Source organism: Pezoporus occidentalis, unplaced genomic scaffold (assembly GCF_034315485.1).
Source record: "Pezoporus occidentalis ecotype Australia unplaced genomic scaffold, CSIRO_AGI_Poc_V1 ctg105, whole genome shotgun sequence".
Taxonomy (NCBI): Eukaryota; Metazoa; Chordata; class Aves; order Psittaciformes; family Psittacidae; genus Pezoporus; species Pezoporus occidentalis.
Genome location: NW_026912832.1, coordinates 1,116,311 through 1,142,301, shown reverse-complemented (window position 1 = coordinate 1,142,301; position 25,991 = coordinate 1,116,311). Strand labels below are relative to the sequence as shown.

General features: G+C 41.4%; 1 protein-coding gene across 1 annotated transcript; it reads left to right on the top strand.

Moving 5' to 3' along the window:
* Window positions 1–180: 180 nt before the first annotated feature.
* RAB20 (RAB20, member RAS oncogene family) lies at window positions 181–25,991 on the top strand. Its single transcript, XM_062619311.1, has 2 exons — window positions 181–544; window positions 24,869–25,991. Exons 1-2 carry the CDS (start codon window positions 373–375, stop codon window positions 25,387–25,389), a joined length of 693 nt encoding a protein of 230 aa, XP_062475295.1. The 5' UTR covers window positions 181–372; the 3' UTR covers window positions 25,390–25,991.

Here is a 25,991-nt window from a genome sequence, read left to right as displayed (position 1 = left end):
CTGCTGCCCGAGGAGCAGCAGCGCCGCCGCTGGGTGGGGGGAACGGGGCGGCCGGTACACGGCACACACCACCCGGCTGCTCCGGGGCAGGGCTGAAGCGGCGGCCCGGCCCGCCCCGGGGCGGAGGTTAGCGGGGCTCCGGCCCGGCCCGTCCCGTCCCCTCCCCTCCCCCTGGCGCCGGCGGAGGGCAGGGGTAGGAGGAGCCGGAGCTAGGGCCGGATCGCGGCGGCTCTAGCGGAGCCCCCGAAGTTTGCGCTGCTGGCGGAGGGCGGCCCTCGGCCCGCCGCTTCCGGGGCTCCACCGCGCCGGGAAGAGAGGAGCGGGCCGGCGGGCGCCCAGGGAAGGGGGTGGTAGCCGGCGGGCCGAGCCGAGATGAAGAAGCCGGACGGGAAGGTGGTGCTGCTGGGGGACATGAACGTGGGCAAGACCTCACTGCTGCACCGCTACATGGAGAAGCGCTTCCAGGAGACTGTCAGCACTGTCGGCGGCGCCTTCTACCTCAAGCAGTGGGGGCCCTACAACATCTCCATATGGGACACGGCCGGTGAGATCCGCGGCGCGGGCTCGGTGCGGGGCAGCCCGGAGGGCCCCCTCCCTCCCCGGGCTCCGGCCCCGCGGGCTCTCGGTGTTTCCCGGCGGAAAGGGCCCCATAGAAACTTGCGGGGCGCTTGCCGGGCTGCCCCGCTCCTGTGGGCGCGGGAGAGCGGCGCTTTCCCCGCCGCCGTCCCAGGCGGGGGCTGCCCGGCGACACCGTCCGTGTCTCCTCGGTCATTCTGCGTGCGGTTTCCTTTTCCTTGATTTTGACAGGAGCTGTTGAGGGGACAAGGTTGGGTGACCTCGGTCGGTACGGTGTTTCGCCTCTCCGAGAACCGGAGAGGAGGGGATGGAGAAGCGAACCACGCTCCGCACCGGCGGAGGCGGGGTACCGGGAAATGTCCCTTGGGTGTTCGGGGCTCAGTGCGGTGTTTCGGAACTGCTGTAAAATAAGTCGGCTAAACCGAATGGTTTGGCAGTAGGACATAACTCTGAAAAGAAACACATTTCTGGCGAGCCAAAAGGGGCCTTGCAGCTGCTAATCCGTAGTATATTTGGATCTGCTTTGCAAAACGTGGATGTACAGAGAAGATCGGGATGCCTGTTGGCTTTCTTTAGCCTGAGTAGATGGCACTGACTGCAAATTCAGACGGGAGTTAGCGAGGTTACAACTTCTGCTCATCGCTTCTCGCTGCATGCTTTTAAATGTCCAACCGCGATCAGCTGGTGCCGGGCTCAGACTGACAAATGAGCGCAGCTCGCCAACCCTTCAGACGTGGCTTGCTCTTTGAACGCAGCAAGAAGAGCTCGGCACATAAGGATTTAATGCATAGCGAACGTGGGCTGCAAGCAGTTTCTGTCTGGGAGAGCAGCAAGGGGTTGTCTGGCCCGCTGTGCTGTGGCAGGCAGCATCTGCGGGATGCGGGAGGGAGCGCAGGTTGTGGTTTGGAGCTCTGGAGTGGAGGGGTGTGGGAGAGCATAGACTGGAGAAGTGGTTTGTGGTCTCAGTCATGTGAATATCTTGCTCTTGGTTATTAAGTCAGGAAATACCATGTAAAGGGCCAGGCTACACTGAAAAATGAGGTCTCTGAATGTTCCTGCCTGTTAAATTGACTGTTGGAGAAATAGCTTGTTTTCCTGTTCAGCTAAATTTTGTTGAAATTTTTTAGTGGCAACCTAAAGAATGTGGGTCATATATTCTTGTGAAACTTGGGGAGCTACAGCATCGTGCAATATTCCAGTTTCCTCTTGGTGACATCTGGGAGGGAACTTCATTTGCTGCGTCACTTTGTGTCACAATCTAATCCAAAACGGCTTTTCCTGTGTCAGGAATTGAGAAGGAGGAAGGGGGGAAAGAAAGTGCCTGAAAGTTATGCAGAAACTTTTTTTGGGGGGGAGGAGATGCTTAACTTAGGCTTCTTGCATTCCTTAATCTGTTACTATGATGAAAGCTCTCTACCAGCAGCCCTGGTGTAGATACACTTTCTACATGCTTTGTGGTATTCTTGAGAAAAATCTACTTAAGTTTTAGATTTGTCATGTCCTACTGTGGGGAGTCTCCTATGGGCAACTGCTGCTTGTTTCTAGTAAGCCAGTCCCATGTGAGTGATTAGTGGGCTTTATTTCGACAGAATTATCTTGGTGAGTTTGTTCTTTAGTAATTTCCCTTATGCCCTTCTGCTTTTTTTTGTTAGTTTGTTTGTTTTTAGCATATGTGATAAGTCACTCTAAGGCGTCTTCAGATTTTAGAGCCTTTCAGTCGTTTATTCTTATTATAGTGTTATATTCAGTGTTAGTTGAGGAAATACCTGAAACACCCAAGTGATACCTGTCTCAGGGCAACACAAGGGTTCAGGGCCTTAGCAGCCAAAGTTCCTCCTGCACTCTGGAACAGGGTCCTGTGATGATTCTGATGCTTGTTCAGTACTGCAGCAGAAGCTCCTTTTACTTCCTAAGCCTCGGCAAGACTTCTGTGGCAGGATTGCTGAAGCCAGTTGAAAAGTGTTGTTGGGTTGCACTGAGGGCAGCATAACTCATCTTCCTCAACTTTCTCTGAAAGAGACATACCTGCTTTCTCCTGTCCTGGTGGAGGAGGAAGGAACCTTGTGGACACTGCAGCTTTAATGTTGGGTCAACAAGGGCATTCATAAAGCCTGCATTATTTATTGTATTTTTTATTTAATTTGTGCAGACCTCACACTTTTGCTGGCCACAACGTGCCTGCAGTCCTTGGTTTGTGGCTCTTATCTCTCTGTGGTGTCACTGTCTTATCTCTGCCAGGTGGCTACCAAGTAAGCTTGGGTTTTTTTTGTATAAGAAGGCGTTTAAAATTTAGCTCTTCTGTCTATTAACCTGACATTGCTTATTACTGAATGCTTGTGAAGCAGTAACAGGGTGATCAAATACAGATCCATTGTTTTCTCTAACTGCGTGTGCCTCAAGTTATAGTGGAATCCAGAAAGAAAAGATTATCCAGGAGGTAAGAAATTCTCTACTATGACAAAAGTATGGTTCAATGTCTGCAACCCTCTTACCTACCTAAATACTGAGTGCCAACATGAGATGTCTGTCTTAATACTGCAGTAGTAAGTACTTCACACAATGTACAAAGCAGAAATACAGACGATTTGGCCTAGAAAATGAAGGGATACCTGGTCATGACTACTGCAGTAGTTCAGTATCTGGTAAAATACACAGACATGCAAGAGTAACTGGAATGCATGTTCTTTTAAAATTTTCTTGGTTCATGATTATCAGCATTATTTTGGGGACTGTTATCTCCTTAGGAGTCCCATGTATTTTTCTCTCAGTTCAGTTAGGATGGTTATTTGTTGTTCTGGTCTGGGTTAGGAAGTTGGCTGAAACAGTGTAAACTTCAATACACTAATGTAAACTACATTACTATTCCTGTAATAGAGTTTTGTTTTTACAAGATTAGACTTTAGTGATTGATCAGTATATCTGCAGTAATGGTGATGGACCAAAAATTAAGTATGCATAGATATTAGTGTTACCTCAGTTTAATGGCCCATCTTCTGAATTATTTAAAGAATGTGTCATTTTTACCCATCACTCTGCTGATCTTGCATTACTTCTCACTCTGTTATTCAGAAAAATCTCACATTTTTTCCAGGAAGAATTAATTTTGCTTACCAGAGTGCTTAAAACGCATGGTTCTGTGTTATCTCTCAATAAATCACAGAAGAGCACACCAGACCTGTTTTACCAATTTAGGTTTGAAGTGCAAATCAGTCTCGGGAGGACTCTTCTCTTGGCTCTACATTCGCTCCACTCCTTATCTTGGGAAAATCAGATGCCTACTCTAGTGTAAATTTTTCATGTTCTTAGCCATAAGTCTTGTAAAATGGGTGCGCAGAAGTTGTCAGACTTGATTGTTTCTTCTGTAAATGCACATAGCAAATAATTCCGCATTTCCAGTTTTCCAATCTGATTCTGAGACAAATTATTTTGAAATTGCATTCAAGTCAAGGAAACAAGCCACAGATGGAAGAACACTTGGGGCAAGTATCATATGCTTGCCATGTACTTATGTTCTTTGTTTTTTTCCTAGCCATCTGCTTTTGACTGTTTCTCCATTGTGAGAGGCTTGGATAGTTGGTCTACTGTTGTATTCTTGGTGCGGAGGATTATTTATTCTGATGCTACAAATTATATTTGCTTCTTTCCCGTTTGGTCAGTTAATTCAAATGAATAATAATAAAAAAAAAATCCATAAACTATAGAAGAAGACAGGAACTGGAAACTTTTAGCCTATTCTAAAGTCTGCTAGATAGAGACCTAGAAGCATCTGAGCTATGCTTTGAGACCCTCATAGTAGTATGTTTGGAACAGTATTTTTCTGAACCAAGGAAAGTAAACAACAGTGTCAGCTAGAAGAATTTTCTCACATGGAAGTATTGGAGGCTGGGATGTCAAAGCTGTATATATGTATATGTATGTGTGTATATATAACTTCTAGGCAGTGCTGACAGCAGCTGTGGAGTAAACCAAGACTTTCTACTGGGTGTTGATGGCATGTGGCTCTGAGCGAGCACACAGGCTTTTATCTCGGGCAGTGCAAACACGTCCTGAAGTTCTGAGGGTCTCAGTCCTGCTCCATCATTAAACCTGGAATACTAATGCATGGTGGCTGCAGCTAACAATGTTGTGGGAGTCTTGGGTGTTCAGGCATATTTTCTGATGCCTTGGTATTTCACAGGGAAAAACTTGTTTGTTTGTTAGATTCAGTCTCTTCAAGTTGACATTTGTTTATCTGGCAGATAAGTGGTGCCTCCAGCAGCAAGTTTTCTTAATTATTAGTGGTCCCCTGTGTTGCTGGCTTAGCATTAGGGGAGGCAACTGGTAAGTTAATGACAAGTGTTTAATAAAGTTCACTTCATGATCCTGTAGTTACATTTTAAGAAAGAGGCTGGGTTTTGAACTTGCCAACAGATAGTCATGCAGCATTATAATGGAGAAATATAAAGGTTAGCAGGGAAAACAAACTTCCCTTCTTTTCCTTCCTTCTCATCTTGAGCAAGCTGTCTGTATGCAAGAACTGACTTGACTATTTTATTCTGTGAACATTCAGCTATCAGTCCATATTTTTCCACCCTCCACCCCTTCATTTTGCACCTGGAGATTTTTTTTAGTGACTTTTTTACTTGTGGAGCTAGCAGGGACAAAGGAGATAAATATAGCCTGGAAAATGCTATATGAAAGGCTTTTCTGTGACTTGGGTCAGCTGCAGTGTATCTGTGTAACAAGTGCTTACATCTCTTGTGACTGGTTTGCTGATGTCTGATGGATAAGTGCTGGTGACGCATGTGAATTGCTCATGGTTTCTGATCTTTGATTGTCACTGTTATGTTGGCAACTGCCTGTGCTGAGCTTTCTCAGGCTACATCTGAGTGTTTGGCTGGTAAGAAGTGTTACGTTCCTTCCTAGCTCAGTTAGGCTTTGAGGTTTTTTGGATTTCTTGAGAATGAGGTCAGCCCAGGTAGGCTGGTCTGTCAGCTGCCCTGGAGGCCAACGCTCTCCTGCATAGTGAACAATATACAAATTTGCTGTAGGTAGGGAGGAAGTATGGTCTTCATTGTATTGAAACAAACCAAAGAAAGAGTAGGATTAAATGGTGTATTTTCATCACAAGTGAAGACTGATAGTAGCTACTCTGATATTCTGCTGATTTTGACTTTTGGAAGTAGAGGGTTACAACAGGGGAAAAGATGCTACAGATGGGAAGATGAGGTGGGTTAGTCAAAGCCAGAGAGGACTCTGAGGCATGTGCTTCTGAACCTGATGAAATAGAAACAGAGCAGCAGCTGGGATGTGTGAGGAAGTATCTTTAAGTTGAGGAAGTTGCTTGTTGGAAGGGTTTAGAGGTTGTCACCTCAAAAAGGGGATCATCTATGAGGAAGGCTGCTGAGTGTGTACTTGTGCTCGAGAGGCAGGGACTTGCCAAGATATGAGGTGGAAATTACAGAAAATAAGGTGCCTTAAGTTTGTTGCTGGTGAGTCATGGGTTGGGGGCAAGTTGTCACCAAAAGACTTTGAGTTTTTGCAGTTTGCATTTGAGAAGATCAACCTGCAGATATGATGTTGGCCTCTGTATTAGTTGTTCATAGTTGTTGCATGTAAACCAACCACAGCTGAAGACCAATGCACCACGCACAAGTAGTGAAACTTTCCTGGGATTACTGTGTACAGTTACAGTCCCCACACCTTGAAAAGGAAATCATAAGAGCTGGGGTTTGAAGGGACAATATAGCTAGCTGCCAGGAAAAATCTCTTGTATACCTGGGGAAAAGCCCTGAAGAGAGTTCACTGTCAGCAAGCTCTGTACCTAAAGCCTATGAAGCAGCTTCAGAGGCAGGAATGAAAGTTTAGCTTTAAAGCATCCCTGGAAGCATGGTTTTGTTGTGTGAAACAGTGCACTGGATTGCCTTTTTTTTTTTTTCTTTCTGCAATGCGTCTTTCCTGAAAAGAGCAGAGTAACTTAAGAAGTGATTAGAAATATGGACAGATAATGATTTTCTCTGTCTCACAACTTAAAAATACAATGTTACAGAGGCTGAGTCAAAGGTAGTAAATTCACTGCTGCTGAAAGTGCTTTTTTGTATGTGAATGAAGTAAAAGTATGGAAATACCTTGTCAGAAGATATTGTCAAAAATATACATCAAAAAGAAACGGGAAAAGTAACACACTTTGTTTATTCACCTGTGGCTAACTTACCTTATTGAAGGAGGAATTTTGTTTCCAATATGTAGCTTTAGTACAAACTCTTGGGAAGGTAGACTAATGGGGAGGGTGAGCCACTTTATTATACTTGGTGCAGCCCTAGATAAATGTCATGTATGAACCTCTGGAGTAACTTATGTATTCCAGCCTTGAGGTTAAATCCCCACTTTGCATGTGGTATTTAATAACAGTGTGCAAAGTGACTGAGCTGTTCTAACCTAAGTGTGAAACTACTTGACCATTTGGTGAGGCTCTCTCTGAATATTGTCAGTGACCTGAGAGGTTCATGCCTGGCTAAAGCTCTCCAGTATTGTGCCATGGCATTGCAGCTTGATAAACATTAGCAACTTTGGAGTCCTCAGTAGCACCTTAGCTTCTATAACAAAAGAGGTCATCTTTGCTTTCTAATTTTAGCATGGGGGGAGGCCTGAGTTTTAGAGTCTTGTTGTAAAAGGGGGATGAGGGGTTAATATTAACCATTTTCAACTGTCTAGTCTCTCGTGTGGTTGTTTTTCTGTGAAAATTTTGCTTCTCGGCTTTGTCTGATACAAATGAGTTTTTACAACATCTATCCTAAAGCCATATTTTAAAGCCCCAGATCCTAGGTAGGAACAATACTGAGAATCTTCATAAAGAAGAGTTTCTGCCTTTGGCATTGTAGCCTTTCTTTCCAGCTTACTGAAGGTATCTCTTTCAAAATGGACTTGACAGCTGAAAGGTTAGTTTAAGTGTTGACTGCCTGCTTTGTGGCAATACTGAAAATATATGAGGGAGGGAGGCACAAACAGGAAAAATGGTTAGTCAAGCAATGTAAATACAATGGCAAAGCTGCTGCCAAAAATTGCAGGCATATGGAAATTAATCTTGCTGGTGAATCGGGAGCAGTAGGAGAAACTGTAAAAGATTTCAGAAGGGTGTCCAAGAGCTAGATTTTTCACTTCAGTAAAACTGATCTCCCAGTTGGGTGTGTACAAAGGCATAAATAGGTGTTCTGTGCAAGAAAACAAGTTATTAATGCCCCGTTGCACTCTTCAGTTTGACTTTAGTATTTGTGAAATGTAAATCTGAGCTGTCTAAGAAATGACCACCCTTTCAACAGTGTGCGGGGAAAACACGTAGACAGGATGTGGTGATTTTTCTTCCCTGTAATTCTCTTTCTAGCTGAGTGAATAGCACTGTGCAGAACAGCAAAAAGCTTCATCAGCTGTAACGTGAAGGTGAATGTGTACAAAATAACTCATGTTGACATAATTCTGGATATTTCTGGGTACTAGGCACGTTCCCTAATGGAAAACAAATAGCTACTTAAAATTAGTATTGTATGCTTAGGTGGCTGAACCCAGGTGGTCTGGGTTGAGATGCTTTTTTCTATTGACTGTGCAATCAATTTTTACTCCTTTCTTGGAAGGAAAGTCACAGTGGGTGCTTAAAAGCACAGGGCAGGTAACTAGCTGTTAGCTGTATGGGTTTATATTTGCTTCTTTGAGCGCTCATGTATGGTGAGTACTCTTCTTGTTTCATTTCACATGCACATGCATGCTATAGTGCACAAATGTCAATGCCAGGGAGACTCGTAGCCAGCTTCACAGTGCCTTGGCTGAGCTGCTCCTGATGCCTAAGTACCTTTACACATTCGCATCTTAGATCAAGTTGTTTTCATTGCTACAGTTACTATCGTGTTGAAGCCATTAGCCATATGAGCTTCCAAGCAATTTCTCCTGTGGCAGTGTTACACCGTCTGAACTGAAGATACACTTAGTAATTCCTCATCTGAGTCACATTGTACTATTGCAAAATATCCAAACAAGTAACCTTTGTTTGGGTCTCCACACTGAGTCTGTCGCGGATGTATCTGGAGTCATTAAAAATTATGGAGCAGAAAGAATCTTTTCCTCTCCCAAGTCTGAATGATTTGCTTTCTTCCAGATGAACACTGGGTAGAACATCTGGGATTTCACTGAAAGGCATTAAACTTGTGATAAATTCCTTTTCCTGCACCTGCCATATTAACTAAAACTTTTGTAGAACCTGAAGATAAGCCTAGGAAATGAGATTTTTAACTTGATGATTAAACTTATGCAAGTGGTACTGCTGAGAGCAGAGGGTGGTCAAAGGAAATGAGGGTTTTTTTTTCTCTTAACTTGAATGAATTCTTAACCCAAGTAGTTTGCCATCCTTCACCACAGGAGATCCAGGATAGCATCCTTTAGGACAGCCAACTCAATAAGCGTACAAGATTTTCTAATCTGACTATCCTACCTGGTTATGGAAAAAAACCCAAATTTAGATGAGAACTTCTTAACATCATTTTTAAAGGGAGATAGATCTTCAGATGTGTTTGTGAATCTTCTAGTGTATCTTTCCATTGCTTAGGAAGCAGACTAGAATTGAAGTTGGCTTTGCATGGGCCGCCAAGGAGCCAGTTATGAAAGAGCTCTGCTGACAGCCTGAAGACCTGTGTAAGCTTGAAGCTAATGTTTATAGTGTTTTGGGTCCAGAAGAGGGCATTAAATGGTCTGCAGACAAGTCTTACAAGGAGCAGCTGAGGGAATTGGGGTGATTTAGTATGGAGAAGAGAAGGCTCAGGGGCAACCTTATCACACTGCAACTACCTGAAAGGAGGATGTAGTGAGATAGGGGTTGGTCTCTCCTCCCAAGTTCAAGTGGTAGGACAAGGGGTAATGGCCTCAAGCTGTGGTAGGGAGGTTTAGACTGCATATTAGGAACAATTTCTTCACAGAGAGGGTGATCAGGCATTGGAACATGCTGCCTAGTGAAGTGGTAGAGTTACCGTACATGGAAGTGTTCAAAAACTGTGTGGATGAGGCCCTCAGTGACATGGTTTAGTGGTGGACTTGGCAGTGCTTGGGTAATGGTTGGACTTGAAGATCTTAAAGGTCTTTTCCAACCTATTCGATTGTGTGATTCTATGATTCTGTAAAGCAAAAAGAAGGAAATATGTATTTGAGCTTTTGCCTTTTTACCAATTCCACTGGAGCAAGAATACATTTCAGTCTAGCTTGTAGCATGGCAGAAACTTCAGGTAGAGGATTCCAGGAGGAGAGACATTTGAAAATCTTTATTCTCAAGCAACCTGACTTTTGAATTAATGTTTCTATCCTTTGAGGTTGTTTTTGTTCCATGCTTTCACAAATAGGGTTATTTTTTTGTTTTGTTTTGCTTTTTCTGCTCTGAAAATATCATGTCCTCAACTACAGAGAATGTATCTTTTCTTCCTTTTTTTTTCTTCCCTCCTGCTCTACAGGTTAATGAGTTGAATGAGTTGAAGATTGGAATAATTTTGTCTAATAATGATTAAGCATCTGGTATAGATACTTTTGCCTGTTCCCTCAGCCTCTCCTGTTGATCCACTGGCATTCTTTCTTTAATCTGTTACGTGATTCAATATTCCTAACCGCTGTTTCTGTGCTTCAGCAAAATCCCACAAAATACAGAGAAAAGATGATGTCCAGCCATTCAACTGCTTGTATATACCTAGTTTAAAAATAAGTCTTCAGTACTGCTGAAATAGCAGGATTTTTTTGTTTTACATTCTGCAGCTGATGACTACTTAGGAATTTTTAGTCGTGTATAATATTCAGCCATAGATATTTAAATACTTGAGATTTTATTTTTCTATTAGTTATATCATTATCTGTGAAATGAAGGATGGCTTATTTAGACCTTCAGGAAAATGTTCTTCCTGTAAAAATATATTAACTAGAATCCCCAAACAGTTTTGGAGGCATGGCAAGAGAAATGAACATATGCTTCACATGAAGAATGCAAAGCAAAAGTTAGACAGACTGAAATAGCCTTTAAAACAAAAGAAATGCTTAAATGCTGTTCATTGGGTAATAATGAGGAACAAACACTCCTGTGTTTCTCTACACGGAGTCAACCAACTTTCATTTCTGCTTAGGCTCACGTTCTTAATCCACTCAGTGACAAAAGTATAAAAACATACCTGTATGGTATTGTGCCCTGGTTACAATGACCTTCAGTTGAGCTCCTGCTTCCCTTTCCCCAGGGGGTTTGGACTAAGTGACTTTCCTTTCTGGTTATGCAGGTTACTTCAGCAATGGGACTGAAGCTTCATGCAGTTAAATGCCTTACGTTGTGAAAATCCTCAGAAGTTCAGTGTGTCCATTCTTCATAACGGGGTCTGTGATCTTGACGTACAAATCTCTTGTTGCTCTCTTCTTAATTGTTTGAGTTAAAAGTAAGGCACTTTTTAATCTATTATTTACTTGTCTCCACTTCCTGCCCGTCACTTCCTCTCAAAAAAACCCAAACAAGCTTTTGGCTCATTTGGAAGAGGGAGAAATTATCAGAATCTATAGTGGTTTATAGGGCTTTTTCATTTTTTGACTATGTAGTTGAGACAACATCTTCCAAGCATCATAAAAAGGCTCATCAAATTTTTTGCGTTGTTGCAAGGGAAACGTAGGTATTTTAAACCAAACCCACTGGTATAATGAGAGTGACACCATCACCCCCCATCCTGATACTGTCTGTTGCTTATTTAAAAAGGAAATCTCTGATTTTTGAAACTGAAAATTGAAACTTTCAAACTGGTCAGCTCCTCCAGCCCCTGCCAGTATAGTTACTTTGTATTTTTATGAGAAACAAACGCTCCTGTAAGATTGTCTTTAGGACATGGGGCTTTCCTCCCGCAGCAGATAGCTGTATGTGTCCCATTCAGATTGTTTCCCTTACCTTGTTTCCTGTTCTAGCACTGTGGGCCCTTTCCTCATTAATAATAATTAGTTTTATCTCTGAAAGACATCATGGCCAATATACTTGGGTCCCTCTGTATATATTGTAGAGTTCCAGTTCCTGTGCTGAGCAAAGCTATGCTGCTGCTGTGGGAGAAGAGGGTGGTCTCTGGCTACAGGGAAGGGTGGGAAGGTGCAATCCCAGGCACATGTGAATGGATTGTCCTCAAAGTCTTCCAGGCTGATTACAAAAGGCTAAAAAAGCTGTTGCTTTGGATGCCCTGGTGCTATGTTAAAGGCACACTGGAGATCCCTGGAAATATCTGCAGGCTGAGCTTTTTTCAGTGTCTTAAAACTCTCTGGCTGGTGACCTGAAGTGGAGTGCTGTGTGAGGGGAGGGAACACTGGGCTCTGTTAGCCTGTTGCCACTGCTTGTGCTTCCCAAATATTGACAAAAGATTGAAGGAAGTGTCATTGAAGTGGGGCTGATGGAAAATAGGTACAGCCATAGCTAACATTCGTAAGTGAAGCTCTCCTGTGGGTCTCTGAAAGAGAAAGCAAACTTTCTGCATTATGATATGACTCTCCTTGGGTGTGCACAAAAAAGTTTATAGCTGCATGTTGGTGGTTTGGTTTCTTATACTTGGGAAGAAAGGATTTGAAGACAGGAGGCTAAAATACATATGATGTGTTTGGGGTTATAGTGGAAATATGAAAAAGGAATGATTCTAATAGATTAGACCATTTAATTTATGGTTGATTACAATCTTAATGCAGAGAGGATCTGCAATCAGTAACAATGAACTGTTTTTCTTCTCTAAAATGTCAGGCCTTAATGAAGATGTTTATTGAGTTCATGGTATTTCCTCACTAAAAACATGGTTGGTGTGTTGTGTTGGTTGACTTGGTATGTATCTAGTTACTGTCCTGCAAAAAATCCCATGGGGAATTTTTGATTAATAAACCCAACGAAACAAACAAAAACCAACCCCAAACCAACCCCCTGTAAAGAGATATCTGAACCAAAGTATCTAATGAGGAAGTTGAAAAACTTAAGTAGAACAGGAAGCATTTCTTGTCTGTGAGGGGGCAGACAGATGCTAATTTGCAAACTCTTCACTGGGACCTGGCAGGAATGCCAGACAAGCAGTAGCATTTTGGAGTGCTGATTGAGATACATTTAGGGGGGCAATCTCAACTAAGCCCAGCAAGCTGCTCACTCACCCTCCCCCAGTGGGATGGGGGAGAGAATCATAAAAGTGAGAAAACTCGTGGGTTGAGATGAAGACAGTTTAACAGGGAAAGCAAAAGCCGTGCGCACAAAGCAAAACAAGGAATTCATTCACCACTTCCCATTGGCAGGCAGGTTCAGCCATCTCCAGGACAGCAGGGCTCACCCATAACAGTGAAGACAAACACCACCACCCCAGACATTCCTCCTTCTTTCCCCTAGATATGTATGCTGAGCCTGAGACCATATGGATCTGGGCTACCCCTCTGGTCAGCTGGGGTCAGCTGTCCTGGCTGTGTCCCCTCCCAGCCTCTTGTGCACTCCCAGCCTGCTCACTGGTGGGGTGAGAGGCAGAAAAGACCTTGACTCTGCAAGCACTGCTCAGCAGTAACTGAAACATCTCTCTGTTACCAACACGGTTTCCAGCACAAATCTAACACATAGCCTCGTACTAGCAGCTATAAAGAAAATTAACTTTATCACAGCCAAAACCAGCACACCAGCTTAACTTGCCAGCTCCTTACTGAGCAATATAAAGAATCCAGTGTGTGTGGAGTGACCTCCTGGCCCCGCAGTGCCAGTTGAACTATGTTAAAATACACCTGTCTGTGCATTCCTGCCTGTGCTAAGGACCTGCTTCTCGGTTTGAAGGGCAAACTTTGGGAGGGAGTGTGGGCTTAAAAGATCTCTTTTCTGAGTGACTCTGAATGTAAGGACCTGGTAAGAGCCTCTGCTTAGCAACTGTGTGGAGAAGTGGGCTCATCTGCAGTGCCTGTTCCCCTGTGGAAAGGAATTGTAAATTTAAGGAAAAAGTATCAGTTTTCAGGTACTGGAAAGAAAAAACATCTGCTTTTAGTATTCATCCTGTGGAATATGAATTGCTTTTCTGTAGGAGGGACTTTTCTTTGAGGAGATGGATTGGTGTTCCAGTGAGCGTTACAGCTGAAAGGCTTTTTGCACAACCCAGAGCAAGGCGTCTCATGCGGATGAGGCTGTTCTACAGCCCTGTCCCGTAGCTGGCCTCTTTGTTACCCACTGCTGGGTGATACTTGACTGTCGAGCTCTGTTGCTGCAGTTAAGTGCTCTGTGCTATTGCTTCCTGCAGAACTCTCCACAGTAAATCCGAAGGGGCTTGGGTTTTCTGTCATAAATTTAACTCACAAGCACCCTGTAACATTTTCTTTTCTGTAGAGATGGTGTTGATGCTGGATTTCAGCTCACGTTCTAGTGGAGCATTGGCTTGTAGACAGGATGATAATGATGTCCCATAAATCTGGCATGCCCTCATTTCTTTTGCCAGACTTTGGTGTTGAGATAATACATCTTCCTACACAGCTGTGAGGTTTCAGAGGGAAATTGGTCTGTTTTTTTTTAGTTTGTGTTTGAGATGCACTCAAGATATGCTTGCTGGTCTGGTGGGGCTATGCTCAATTCTGTTGATCTTCTACAAGGTTCTGCCCTTCCAGACAGCTGAAAATACATGAACTGCTTGATGCTTCTGGGGTTATTTCCTTCTCTTAAAAATAAACACAGTGCTTTAAGAGACCTAAATAAAATGGGTAGTTTGAAAAAAGTCTTATCTAGCTAAATGAGAAAGTTTGTTAGGGTTGTAGAGGTGTCAATGGGATCTTTAGCTACAGATAGGTGGGTTTTTATTTTTCTCCCCTCCCTCTCTCCCCCCTTCCCCCCCCCCCCTTTTTTTTTTTTTCTTCCAGTAAGAAAGGTTAAGCTAAATTCGTTTTGGGCAACAATGTGTATTTTGCAAGGTCCATCAAGTTGGTAGTAGATGACAAACTGAGCCCTGGGTACCTCATGGTGTCCCACAGCCCATGAGCTGTTCTGAAGAGTATACCAAGTGTAAAGAGGGGTGAAAGTAGTGAAGAATTTCAGTAACCTCCTAGCTTTGGTGAGACACTCGTGGTTACAGAATAATATGGAAAGACTGGAGAAAAGAGCTACAGGTATGGTTAATGGTTTAGAGGAATCTGCTAGGGGCAAAGAGCCTGAATATGAAAAAATGTTGATTTCTCTGGCCTAACAAGAAGGTGGTTAGGTTATACAGGAAAACCTTTTAGGGAGGAGTGTTGAGTTTTTCTGGGTTTTGGGGAATGTGGTGGGTTTTTTAGTGGTGGTGTTGGTTTCATTTGGGTTTTTTTAAGAAGATACTTCATGGAGCTGAAAGTCTACCAAAATTCTGAGTCTGAAAGCTGACCTATAGCAAGCTAATTTGTGGGATATTAACTTTTCTTTCTTTGCGTGCTTTATAGAATATAAATTTCTCATTAACAAGATGAAGGCTGAGTGAAATTCTATCATCTTCATTACGCTAGAGATCAAGTGTAGTTCTCATTCTAGTCTCATCTCTGGCCCTGCTCTGTGATTTTAATTTTTTTTCTTTTGTTTTCTCTCTTCTTTCCTATATTAAGTTGTTCTCTCCCTTCCCTTGAGTGTGTCTGAAGGGTCTGTCTTTGGGAACATATGGAATGAAAATGGACAAACTACTGTTCAGGGCTGGATTTAAAAGTTTCTGGGAAAATTTAAACTGGCTCATGAGTGAATAATACAGGATTTGACAAGATGACTGAGGGATGTTTATTATAGTTCAGCTGTGGGTGAATGGGTAATCAGCTTTTTTTGATACCTCTGTGACTCTATGTGCTCTGCAGGGCATAACAGATTGATTAGCACCACCGTAAGCTGTTAGGCATCAGCCTTTAGTTTAGCTGCCTTTAGAAAATTAAGCTTTTACTTAAAAGCACATTTCTCCATATACTATCACACTGTTAACTGTTAAGACCACAGCAATTTTTTTAACCATGTTTCAGTCATAGATTCTTTAAAGGTATACTGTGAGTAAAGGCTGTGTGTCTGAGTCATTTCTTCAGCACATCAGAAAAATTCTGTGACTAGGCATTTATTGTGGAGCTTCTATCAGCACATACCTTGGAAAATAAACCTCTTGAAGGATACGAAATAAAACTAACCCTGTAGCAAAAATACCCTCTATTTTCTGTTTTGCCATTTTTATCACAGGGTTTTCTGTGTGCCCTTTCGCTGAAGAAAAGCGTTATCACAACAAGCACATATGCCAACAAGCCGTCTTCTTCAGATAAAGCTCAGATGATCCTGTAGATCATTAACCACATCTTAGAGCTCAGCATGTGATGTGCAGCACATCACGCTGACATCATTCTTGTGTAACCTCTCAGTGTGCTATTTGTCCTAACAATAAAGGGCCCATTTAAGTGAACTTCTTTGGAAAAATAGTTTTATGTGAATTGTGCCAAAGTATCACTTTTGGAATGTTAATTGAATTGTTATTTTAACAGCGATTAAAGAGTTAGTTGAAACTGCTTGACCTTTTGGTATTTTTCAAGTTTGACAAGGAAAAGTTATCCTCAGAAGGGATAGGGGTGTGAAGGGGGTTGTTCTCCCAGCCAGCCAGGTCTTGAACAGGTTGTACTATAATAAGTCTGGGTGTACATAGCAAAGAAGAAAAAAATGGAACACAGTCAAAATAGAATTATGATTGCTTTTTTTCTGATGAAAACTATAAAAGGAGAAGCAAATTAATAACAGTTGGTGCTGTCATTTATTTTAGCTGGCTGTTAAGATGACTTTCCTTTTGCAAAGGCTGTAAACTAGGAATAAGTTTGAATCTGTAAAGGAATTTTGAGAGCATTACTATTAGCAAAATTGTTAATCCTTGTATGGGAAGGCTCATCTTTCTAGCCACTTCACCTACCTTCTGAATTTTAGGGCAAAATCTTTTGCATCATATTTTCTGGTACCTGCTGAAACATGCCCCACAAATCTTATTTATGGCATATCAGGTATTTTTAGTTTAGCTATTGTATTTAGAGGGGAGGGGAAAGAATTAGGCTAAAAGAAATTTGGCTATAGTTTTTTTATTGAATGTTTTACTATTCTTACTCATAGAGTGTAGTGGATTTTCCATTTCCGGTAAGTAAATACCTGTTCTGGGTTCAGGACAGGTATTTAAACCACAACAATACCCCATTTTTCTTTTTCATATGCCTTCTAGTGATTCTTCTTGTTTGTAAAGATTCTGAACTGATTCCTTTCCCAGCCATGCTGGTGGTGATTACAACTCAAAAAAATTGAATTCATATGCTGCCTTTGTATTAGAACAAGCAAAAAGAGCAAAGCCTCATAAAGGATACAGGGTGTGGTGGTGTTTCTTTTCTCTCTAGTTCGTTTTCATGCTCTTTAAAAACTTTTCCATCCTTCTCCTGCTTTCCATATCTGTTTCCATGTCTGGTGTTTTTGTTTTTTTTTTTGTGAATGTAGTAGGGGTAGGAATAAATGATTTGTGTTTTTGGTGCCCTCAACTCAAGCAAAAGAAGTAAGAATGAGTTTCTTTTCTTAATGCATGCTGGTAGTTGCTGGTGTGGACTAGCCTTCCAGGGAGCAGTCCTCTTCTCTTGGCAGAATGCTAGTAGTTAATTTAGATGCCTGAAAGGGTGTTGGCTTTGTTATGTAAAGGAATGGAAATAAAGGATGAGTTTCCTTTTTTTTTTTTTTCCCCCTTGGATATTACATTGGAGACAGGATCCCCAGTAATAGGCCTTGGTGCTTGGTAATGCTAAACATGTCATCCAGTTTTTCCTGAATCCTAGTGCAGCCTCTCCTTTTATTCCATGGAGAATATGTTAATATCTGTTAAATATTCGTGCATAAGTTTGCAGGGGACAAGTGGTTATCTTCTTAAGATAAAAACAGATTAAAAACTTGTGCTTCTTTTTACAATTTTGTTTAAGAATTAATGATTTCAAACAGCTCTTTAGTTATTCATCGCTGTGTGTTTTTCTCACTTTTGATTCCTGTTAGAATTTAGGTTCCCTAATAAAACACATCCCAAAATATATGCACCATGTTATCCCAGCCACTTCTGGATCACTGATGGTAGTTTAGGAGACTTCTACAAACGAAACAGAACAACAGAACACAACAAAGCCAAAATAAAACCCAAAACAATTCTCTTTAGTATTTGTATATGCACAGAAGGGTACGGCTTAATCTCCCAGGATAAAAGCTGTTCTGGTACCATAACTCATAAATTTGGGATTATAGTGGCAAGACATTTCCTGTTTCATCACCTTTATCTGCCTCTAGTTAGATAAGTAGTTGGATTTTCTCAAGTAACGTATCAGGCTGTTCAGACAAAATCAGATCTGTTAAATAGAATGTTTTAATATTTGGTTGAATGCTATTCTAGAATCTGACAGTCGATTGCATAGGATTTCTGCATGTGAATTCAGCAGGGACTATATTACAGTGACATAATGTAATGCCACTTTCAGATCAGGAAAATAGTCTTACATTCCTCCTGTATAACAGCGTACTGAACTCTTGAGATCTGCCTTTTATTCAAGTGTCATGGCATTAAACATATTAGAAAGCACATTCTGCTTCACTGTTTATGGTTTGCAAAGCTTTCTCATCTGTGGCAGACAGTTAAATATATTGTTGGTTCCTTTGAATCTGGGACTCGCCTCCATTTGAATATTGTGATCTTTTTTATGAGGAGGTATTTGTAGCACTTGAAACAAATGTCCTGTATCTATTTTTGCCTCCCTGGATGCCAGCCTCTAGGGGAGGAGGAGAAGGTCTCATGCAGTATATTTCCTTTATCCGCATAAAAGCGGTAGTATAAATACCTAAATGCTGTCAGGCTTGGATCCAAGTAACTTTGGACGTAAGCTTGTGAATAACCTCTATTATAAGGAGTGTGTGTACGTGTGCATGGTGGTGAGACCATGTGTGCAACATGGTGGTGCTTCTTTGTGTGTTCATGTTTTAAATTGGAGTGTTAATTGTAAAAGTGTTTTTGAATAACCCCCGCTTTCTAAGACCAGAACTGAGGGAATTTAAGTAATTAATGATTATGCAATGGATAAGTTCTAGGCATTCTGGTCACTGATTTTTGTGTCCAAGGGAAACATTTGTTAGTGGAGGTATGGTATTTCTAATACGATAATTAAAGCTGACTGAAGGTCAGGGCTCGGTTTTATCATGATTTCTTATCTTGCCTAAGTGAGAAGTGAATGATTACTCCTGTTCATGTGGCTTTCTTGCTCACACGGAACTGCTGTTTTGCAGAAGCAGCTTTACAAGCCTAAAACAATTCATGTTTGTAGAGTGGCAATGTTTGCAGGGTCTTGGGAATTTCATTTTCCTTCAGAACTCAAAGTATTTATTCATTAAGTTAAAAATACCTAGGTTTAAGGGAAGAGATGGTCTCTTTCACCTTTTTAATCTTCTTTTATTATGAGATAGAGATACTTGCCTTAGGAATTGAGAGTAAGCTCTGTTTAGACATGGAGTGGGCTTGTCCCAGTTGTATGTTACATTGAACCCATGTTCTTGACTGCTTCTGATGGTTTTTCTTTGGAGAGCTATATTAAAGAATTTTCCTTTGTTCATTGTTCGCTTAAACCATGTGGTTGTTATTTTCTTCCATGTGTAGCTCTTTCTTTTAGTACTTTAAAACATGAAAGTGAAGCCCTTTGGGTATAAAGATCAGTATTTTGCTATGTGTATGTTCTTGGCTTTGGCTAAGACATCACTATATGTGGTTTTTAATAACTTAAATAGGAGCTTCTGAATTAGGGCACAGTTCACACCTTGAGTGTTGATTCATATCTAAGTATGAACAAAATAAATGTTGTCTTGATTTTTAGTAGAGCTAGAGATATCTTGCATTCTGAAACTTCAATTACACAAATATCTTCTATATTGTAGTGCTGTGAACGTATAATAGTAGGCGAAGGTGGAGCTTAAATGAATTTTCTAGTTGCTCAACTTTTAATTGTTTTGGTGGTTGGGTTTTTTGGGGGGTGTTTGGTGTGGGTTGGTTTTGTGGGTGTTTTTTTTCTCCCCTCACAGAGACTTTCATTCTTTGGGGAATTTTGTCTTGGAGGAAAACCAAATGTTGCCGTTTTTGTAATCGGGAAATCATGTATTCAGATAGCTTCTGGATATATAAAAATTGAGCACTCCAGTGCTTTCTGACTCATTTTTTTCAACTAATTCCTACTTATGTCCTCCATGTTAATCCTTTGGGATGGAGAGCTTTATTTTTATCCCCAGGTAACCACAGGCATAGTCTGCTTCTTAATAAAGCTCCTGACTTCAAGGGAAATGTGATAAAGCCACCTAGAAGAAATAAATACCAATCTTGAACAAGGTAATGAAGAACTCAAACTTCATCATTGTCAAATCTTGAGAGCCTGACTCACTTCTGGGCAAGGAAACTTTTCTGAAACCTGTATGGACCTTTATTGTTTGTTCTTTAATAGTCAGTATATATCTCGGTGTACGTGCACAAACAGAAGTCTCAGTTCCTAGCAAAATTGTTTCCCCTAGTGCCCTTTAAAGGGCCACAACTTTACTGCTTTGTCTGCAAACAGAGGGAAGCGTTGTTCCCTTTTTAAAAGGGAGCTTGTTTGTCTGCTCTTGTGATCACGCGGACGTTCCTGCTGAGGTAACTCAAGAGCATCAGGGTCACCCTTTGAACCTTTATCTACTGCAGCTGGATCCTCAGCTCTCATTTCTTTCTAATACTGGTTTCTGTGCTGTGTCATGGGTGTTATACTTTCCGTTTTCTTTCCTATTTTAGCAATCTCCTTAGGGCACAGTTCCTGTCTCTCTTCGTGTGCGCTCAAGTTCAGACTCTCCTATAAAGGAGAAAGAGAATTTGAAGGCAAAACCGAACTGATACCTTCTGTTTGTGTTAATTCCTCTCTACTGTCCAAATTACAGTCTTGCTTAAAGTATAGTGGAAATCCTTGGAACATACCTGATTTATAGACTGGAAACTTTCTGGACAATTTTGCTCTCTTGTTCATTTTTAATGCAATAGTAGTGTGCTGCTTTTGCTCACTTCTGTGTACTTTTCCATGCTACATACTTACTTTAGGAACTCAAAATTTAGAACCCCTCTCAGCAATATCAGAGTAACAACTTTTTTCATTACTTTCTGGAAGACCTTTTTAGCTCTTTAGTATTTCTGGTGTCTTATTCCCTCAAGACTTAAAGGAACATTCCATTTTGCATTCTTGTATGTGCTCAGCACCAAGAGATTTAGAACTTGTTCTTCCAGCAGAGGATTTCTTTAAAAGAGTGTGTGTGTGTGTGAAGTTATGCTACTTAAGAAGTTGTGGTGAAAGCCTTTGAAGAGGTGGTATGTAAGAAACATTCAAATCTGTCTGGAGGAAATCTTTTGCCCTCCTAAACATCAATAGAAACTTCACAGGCTACTTTGGGTATCACCCTCGGGGATGGTGGGCAGGAAGAGAGCTCCAAGGGGGAGATTGGGGCAGTCGTTGGCACTGCTGCTTTCAGTGGATCCCACAGCAAGGAAGGGGAGAGGGTGCTTGGTCAGGCTGTGATCCCATCCAGAGAAAGCATTCCTGTGGGCTGCTGTCTTCCAGCTGAGAGGCAGGGTGCTGTAGGAGGCTGGCTGGACTAAAGCCTCAGCCTTAAGTTGAAGTCCTTGCACACTTTAAATCTAGCCTTGAGTATTTATAAGGCGGGTCTCTTGCAAGGTCTACTTTTCCCTTCTTTCTCTCTTGGGTTTCTCATGAACCATCTGGTTCTGAAGTCCATTTGCCTCAAATTCTTTGATTGGCTTGTGGCAACCATCATAGGACTTCAAAAATGCTTGGTGACTGCGCTGCTCCTGAGTGGGTGAAGTCTCCAACAGGACTTCATAGACTTGCTGGAAGAGCCTCTGAAAAGCTAATGGTGCTGCAGGTAGAGATAATGTGATAGGGTATTTGAACTGCTGTACACAAGGCAAGATATAAAGATGAAAAGAAAACTGGAAATTAGTTTTGGGTTGCTTGACTTCAAGAAATTTCCCTAACGTTGTGCCTTTTGTGGTTGATTTGATTCTTACGCTTCCTTTGATAGCAAGTTATTTGATAGTTCTGGAGCTCTTCCTTGTTATCTTTATTTTTTGAAAGGGTGAAATCATTTAATTCTTAAGTTCAGTGTTTACCATTTAATTTAGGTAATTGTGGAAAACGTACATGGCTGGAGTGGTACCAGATGGGTCCAGGGAGAGAAATAACTGGCCCTTAAGAAAGGGGTGGCTGTTCTCTTGCAGTAAGTTTTTCACCATAATGTCTGATATTATTTTGCCTGACAACTTAGGGACAGATAAGCTTTTAGTTTAAATACTTTGTGTAGTTTTGAGTTTTTTTTCCACATCTGGGGTTGTTCCATTCCTTAAAGCAGCAGAAGTGGTGTGTACAAGGAAACTGTGCTGTAAAAATACATTATGCATATTTTCTGCATGTAGATTGTGCTGTGTGGGTGAGCAGGAGAGACTATCCATAATTCCTCTGACATAATTAATCCCTTATGCAAGGTAAATTCTTCTTACTGTTTCCTTCCCCCTTTCAACAGTATCTTACTTGTAGAAGTAGCCAGTTTGTAGTTAGAGTTTAAAAGTGTAATGGTTTATATTATGCTGTACAAGATTACATTAGCATACAAATTCCATAAAACAAGTAATAGTATTGTTCGAGTACCCGGTTGCTGTAGCAAATCATTCTGGGCGCTGGATTTTGTGGCTTAGGCATCTGAAGTGGAAAGATGGAGGAGGATATATGTTCCATTGTGGTTTCCAGACTGCAGTATAACCAGGGTTCGGATGAAAACAAAGTAGGTTGCAGCACAAACTCCTACTGAAAAATTGGAGACTTTTAAAGACTTGGTTGCAGTGCAACTGAAAGCAGAACTCTGAACATGAGATTGGAGGAGAAAGTGTAAAAGCACTGACCCCTTCCCTGTAACCCACTCTCCCTTGCCTTTACTTCTTTACACCTAAGCAAGGTCATATCAATCCCCCCCCCCTTTTTTTCCTACCTACCAGCTCATTAGTTAAAGAATTTCTCGGGAAGGGGGACGGGGGACGGGGGGGACAGGGACGACAACGAGCTGGAGATTATGCAAAGTTGCACAGAAGCTGTTCTCGCATTTTTCTGTACTCCGTTCATTGAATTTTTGACTTCTGCAATGTCATATAACACTTCCTGCCAGTCCTTCACTGTGCGGGAAAGTAAACTACACAAGGATTTTTAATTATTTTTTTTTAATGTGAAATCCTCATTTTCTGTGTTACGAGAAAGAGTAAATAGTTGTTCCTGGGTTAATTTCTCAGCATTAGGTCTGAATTTATAGACATTGTTCATACCTTTTTTTCAGTCATTCACCAGCCTGAGAGATTCCACAATTTTTCTTTATGCAAAAGCTTTGCATGCTTCTGAGCATCCTCACCAGCTTCTTTTTATACTTCTTTATAGTGTAGTCTGAACCTTTTCAAATCTGTTTCTCTGGCAATTATCAAAATTCCATTAGTGTTGAAGGTATGGTGAGCTTTGAATTTCATGTTCATAGAATCACTGAATGGTTTGGCCTGGAAGGAACCCTAAAGACCATGTAGTTTCAACCCCCACTGCCATGGGCAAGGACACCTTCCATCACGTTGCTCAAATCCACATCCAGCCTGGCCTTCAACACTTCCAGGGATGGGGCAGTCACAGCTTCACTGTTCTAGCTTGATGTTTTCCAGTTTTGTTTACTGATAATGATGAACACTTTGTCTGTTTTCTGGCCACTGAGTCCTAAAGTTTGTCAAAGGACTTACAATAATTACTCAAAAGTTTGAAGGTCTATTCCTGACTGGAGATAGGCTCTAAGTTACTTTCACAGTGTTCATGTACATGTGCAGATGTGTTTTTCCAATATATGCTGACCTGTATTTTTCAGCATGAATTTCTTTTATCTTTCCTACTCCACAGCTATTTATGAGGATTTCACAATGCTGTTAACTTGTGGTTAGTAGCTTTGTACAGAAAATTAATGTATCTAGATCACTTCCAGACTTCCTGTAGATGGAGGCTCTCTGCAAAGAGGCTATAAAAGAAGAGCTGAGAAATAATGATGATTTTAAAATGTTTAGAAAAGTAATGTTGTGTTTGTTTTTTTTTTTCTCCCCTTCTTCAGTGACCTAAGGTTGACTCTGATGGCTGGTTGAAATCTAGCCTGCTCTGTCTTTTTCTCAGTCAAGTTTTGGGGAGTGAAGTGAACATGCTACAGTAAATTCTACGTGTAGCAGGTATTTGGGGAAAGCTGCAGTTCTTGATAGCAAAGGAAACACTTTGTCTTTTGCCTCATTTCCCTTAGTCCTTTTGCAAGTACTGAAGAACATTGTTTACTTCCCAGAATTTAAAGAAGAGTCAGTTTTGTCTTCCAAGGAACAAAGCTGAAGGAGACCATCAAAGCTTAGCTGGAAGTGCTGGTAGATATTTGCTGACTGACAAGGAGGAAGAAATGTTTGTTATTAACTGTTGATTATTGAGTGATGGTTGGGGCAACCTAAAACATAAATTACTCCTAAAATGTAGTTAGTGTTCTCTATACTGTGTATGTTTAATATCCTTAAAAGGGGTGAGTACTTGTGATGGGATAGGTGCATATTAATACATAAAGGCTATATACAGCAGCATTAAAGACAACTATTTTCCTCTAAAGTAAATGTACCTGAGAACTGTGGGCATGTAGTATAGGGCTTACAAACGCCTTCAAAACCTAGGAAGAAGTGGATTACTGACTTTGATCCAGATTTCTGAACTGGATATACTTGGAAGTGTACGTTGAATTTATAGGAGTAATAAGGTCTAGCAGAATTTGAAACAGCAGAACTTATTTTTTGTGTATAAATTGTTAAATAGGTGAAATGAGCCATCTGCGTATGCAAGTAGGGTAGTTGTTAATGTGTCATAAATAAACTAGTATGCAGTTTAATAAAAAAACCCCAACCCCTTTTCTGCTGTCTGCAGCTGTGAATGTTGTGTCAGGCTTGCTCACTCGTCTTTACAGATTACCTGATCTGCAATTGAGCAAGCAGTGAGCCAAGCTGTTCTGCAGCACAGTTGCTCTCTCAAGGGAAAGCAGAAGAAAAAAACTGAAAATGCTACAAATAACACTTTTTTACCTTCACTGCTCCATCCAAATTGGCAAAATTGGCTTAAAATTCCCTAAACTCTCTCACTTAGTTAATAACGTAGCTTGCAGCACACTGACTTATTGTTGTGTTTAAACCTTTGCCAGGACGGGAGCAGTTTCATGGCCTCGGGTCTATGTACTGCAGAGGAGCAGCTGCTGTGATCCTCACGTATGATGTGAACAGCCTCCAAAGCCTGACAGAGCTGGAAGAAAGATTCTTGGCGCTGACGGACAGTGCGAGCGCTGACTGCATTTTTGCTATTGTTGGAAATAAAGTTGACCTCACCGATGACTGCGCTTTGCCACCGGATGAAAATAGACCTGAGAAGTCTGTTGCCAGCTGCAGCTCGAAGGTGCGAAAACAAGTCTGTGCAGAGGATGCGATTGCGCTCTATAAAAAGATACTGAAATACAAAATGCTAGATGAGAAGGATGTTCCAGCAGCTGAGAAAATGTGCTTTGAGACCAGTGCAAAAACAGGATACAAGGTAGACTACCTCTTTGAAACTGTGTTTGACATGGTAGTCCCAATAATTGTACGTCAGAAAGCTGAGGGACCACCGCAAACTGTAGACATTACAGACTACAAGCCGGCAAAAAGGACAAAATCTGGTTGTTGTGCCTGAATCATTTACGTAATGTAAGAAAAGGGGAGGGATTGTTCTCTCCAGCAAACTGAGGAGTGTCAAGTGCTTGCAGTTCACAAGAAAGGAAAAGTCAAAGAATAAATAGACTAAAATGGTGTCTGTGGAAAAAAAGAAACAACCCAAAAACCAACCAGCCAAACAAATCTGACCATTAAAGGTTTCTGGGAAGCTCTGTGTATGAAAATGGAAAGTGAGTGAAATTACAGAGGAAGACTTGCCAGTTTCCAGGGGAGTGGATCTGAAGACAAATGGTGTATTAGTACAATTGGTACAAATGACATTAACTTGAACAGTTTTGAAGGAGTCTGATTTTTACTGACTTGCCATTTCATGTTGCATGTAAATGATCTGTTTGTATGCTCTCAACAGCTTTCACATGATTGTCATCATTCCCTTTGCGATTCTGACTTTGGGAGATTGAAAACACAACACTTTTTTATTCTTGACAGAAAATAAGAAAGAAAAAAAGAAAATCCAGGTATAATTTATATCTGTAGCTAATAAATCAATTACAATCTTTTTATGTCAGATGACAGTGTAAGGCTTAAAAGCTGAACTATTAAAATCACGGTGGATACGTA

Coding starts and splice junctions, on each gene's coding strand:
- RAB20 (XM_062619311.1), top strand. CDS start 373: ATGAAGAAGCCGGACGGGAAGGTGGTGCTGCTGGGGGACATGAACGTG. Junction 545..24,868: donor CTCCATATGGGACACGGCCG/GTGAGATCCGCG, acceptor AACCTTTGCCAG/GACGGGAGCAGTTTCATGGC.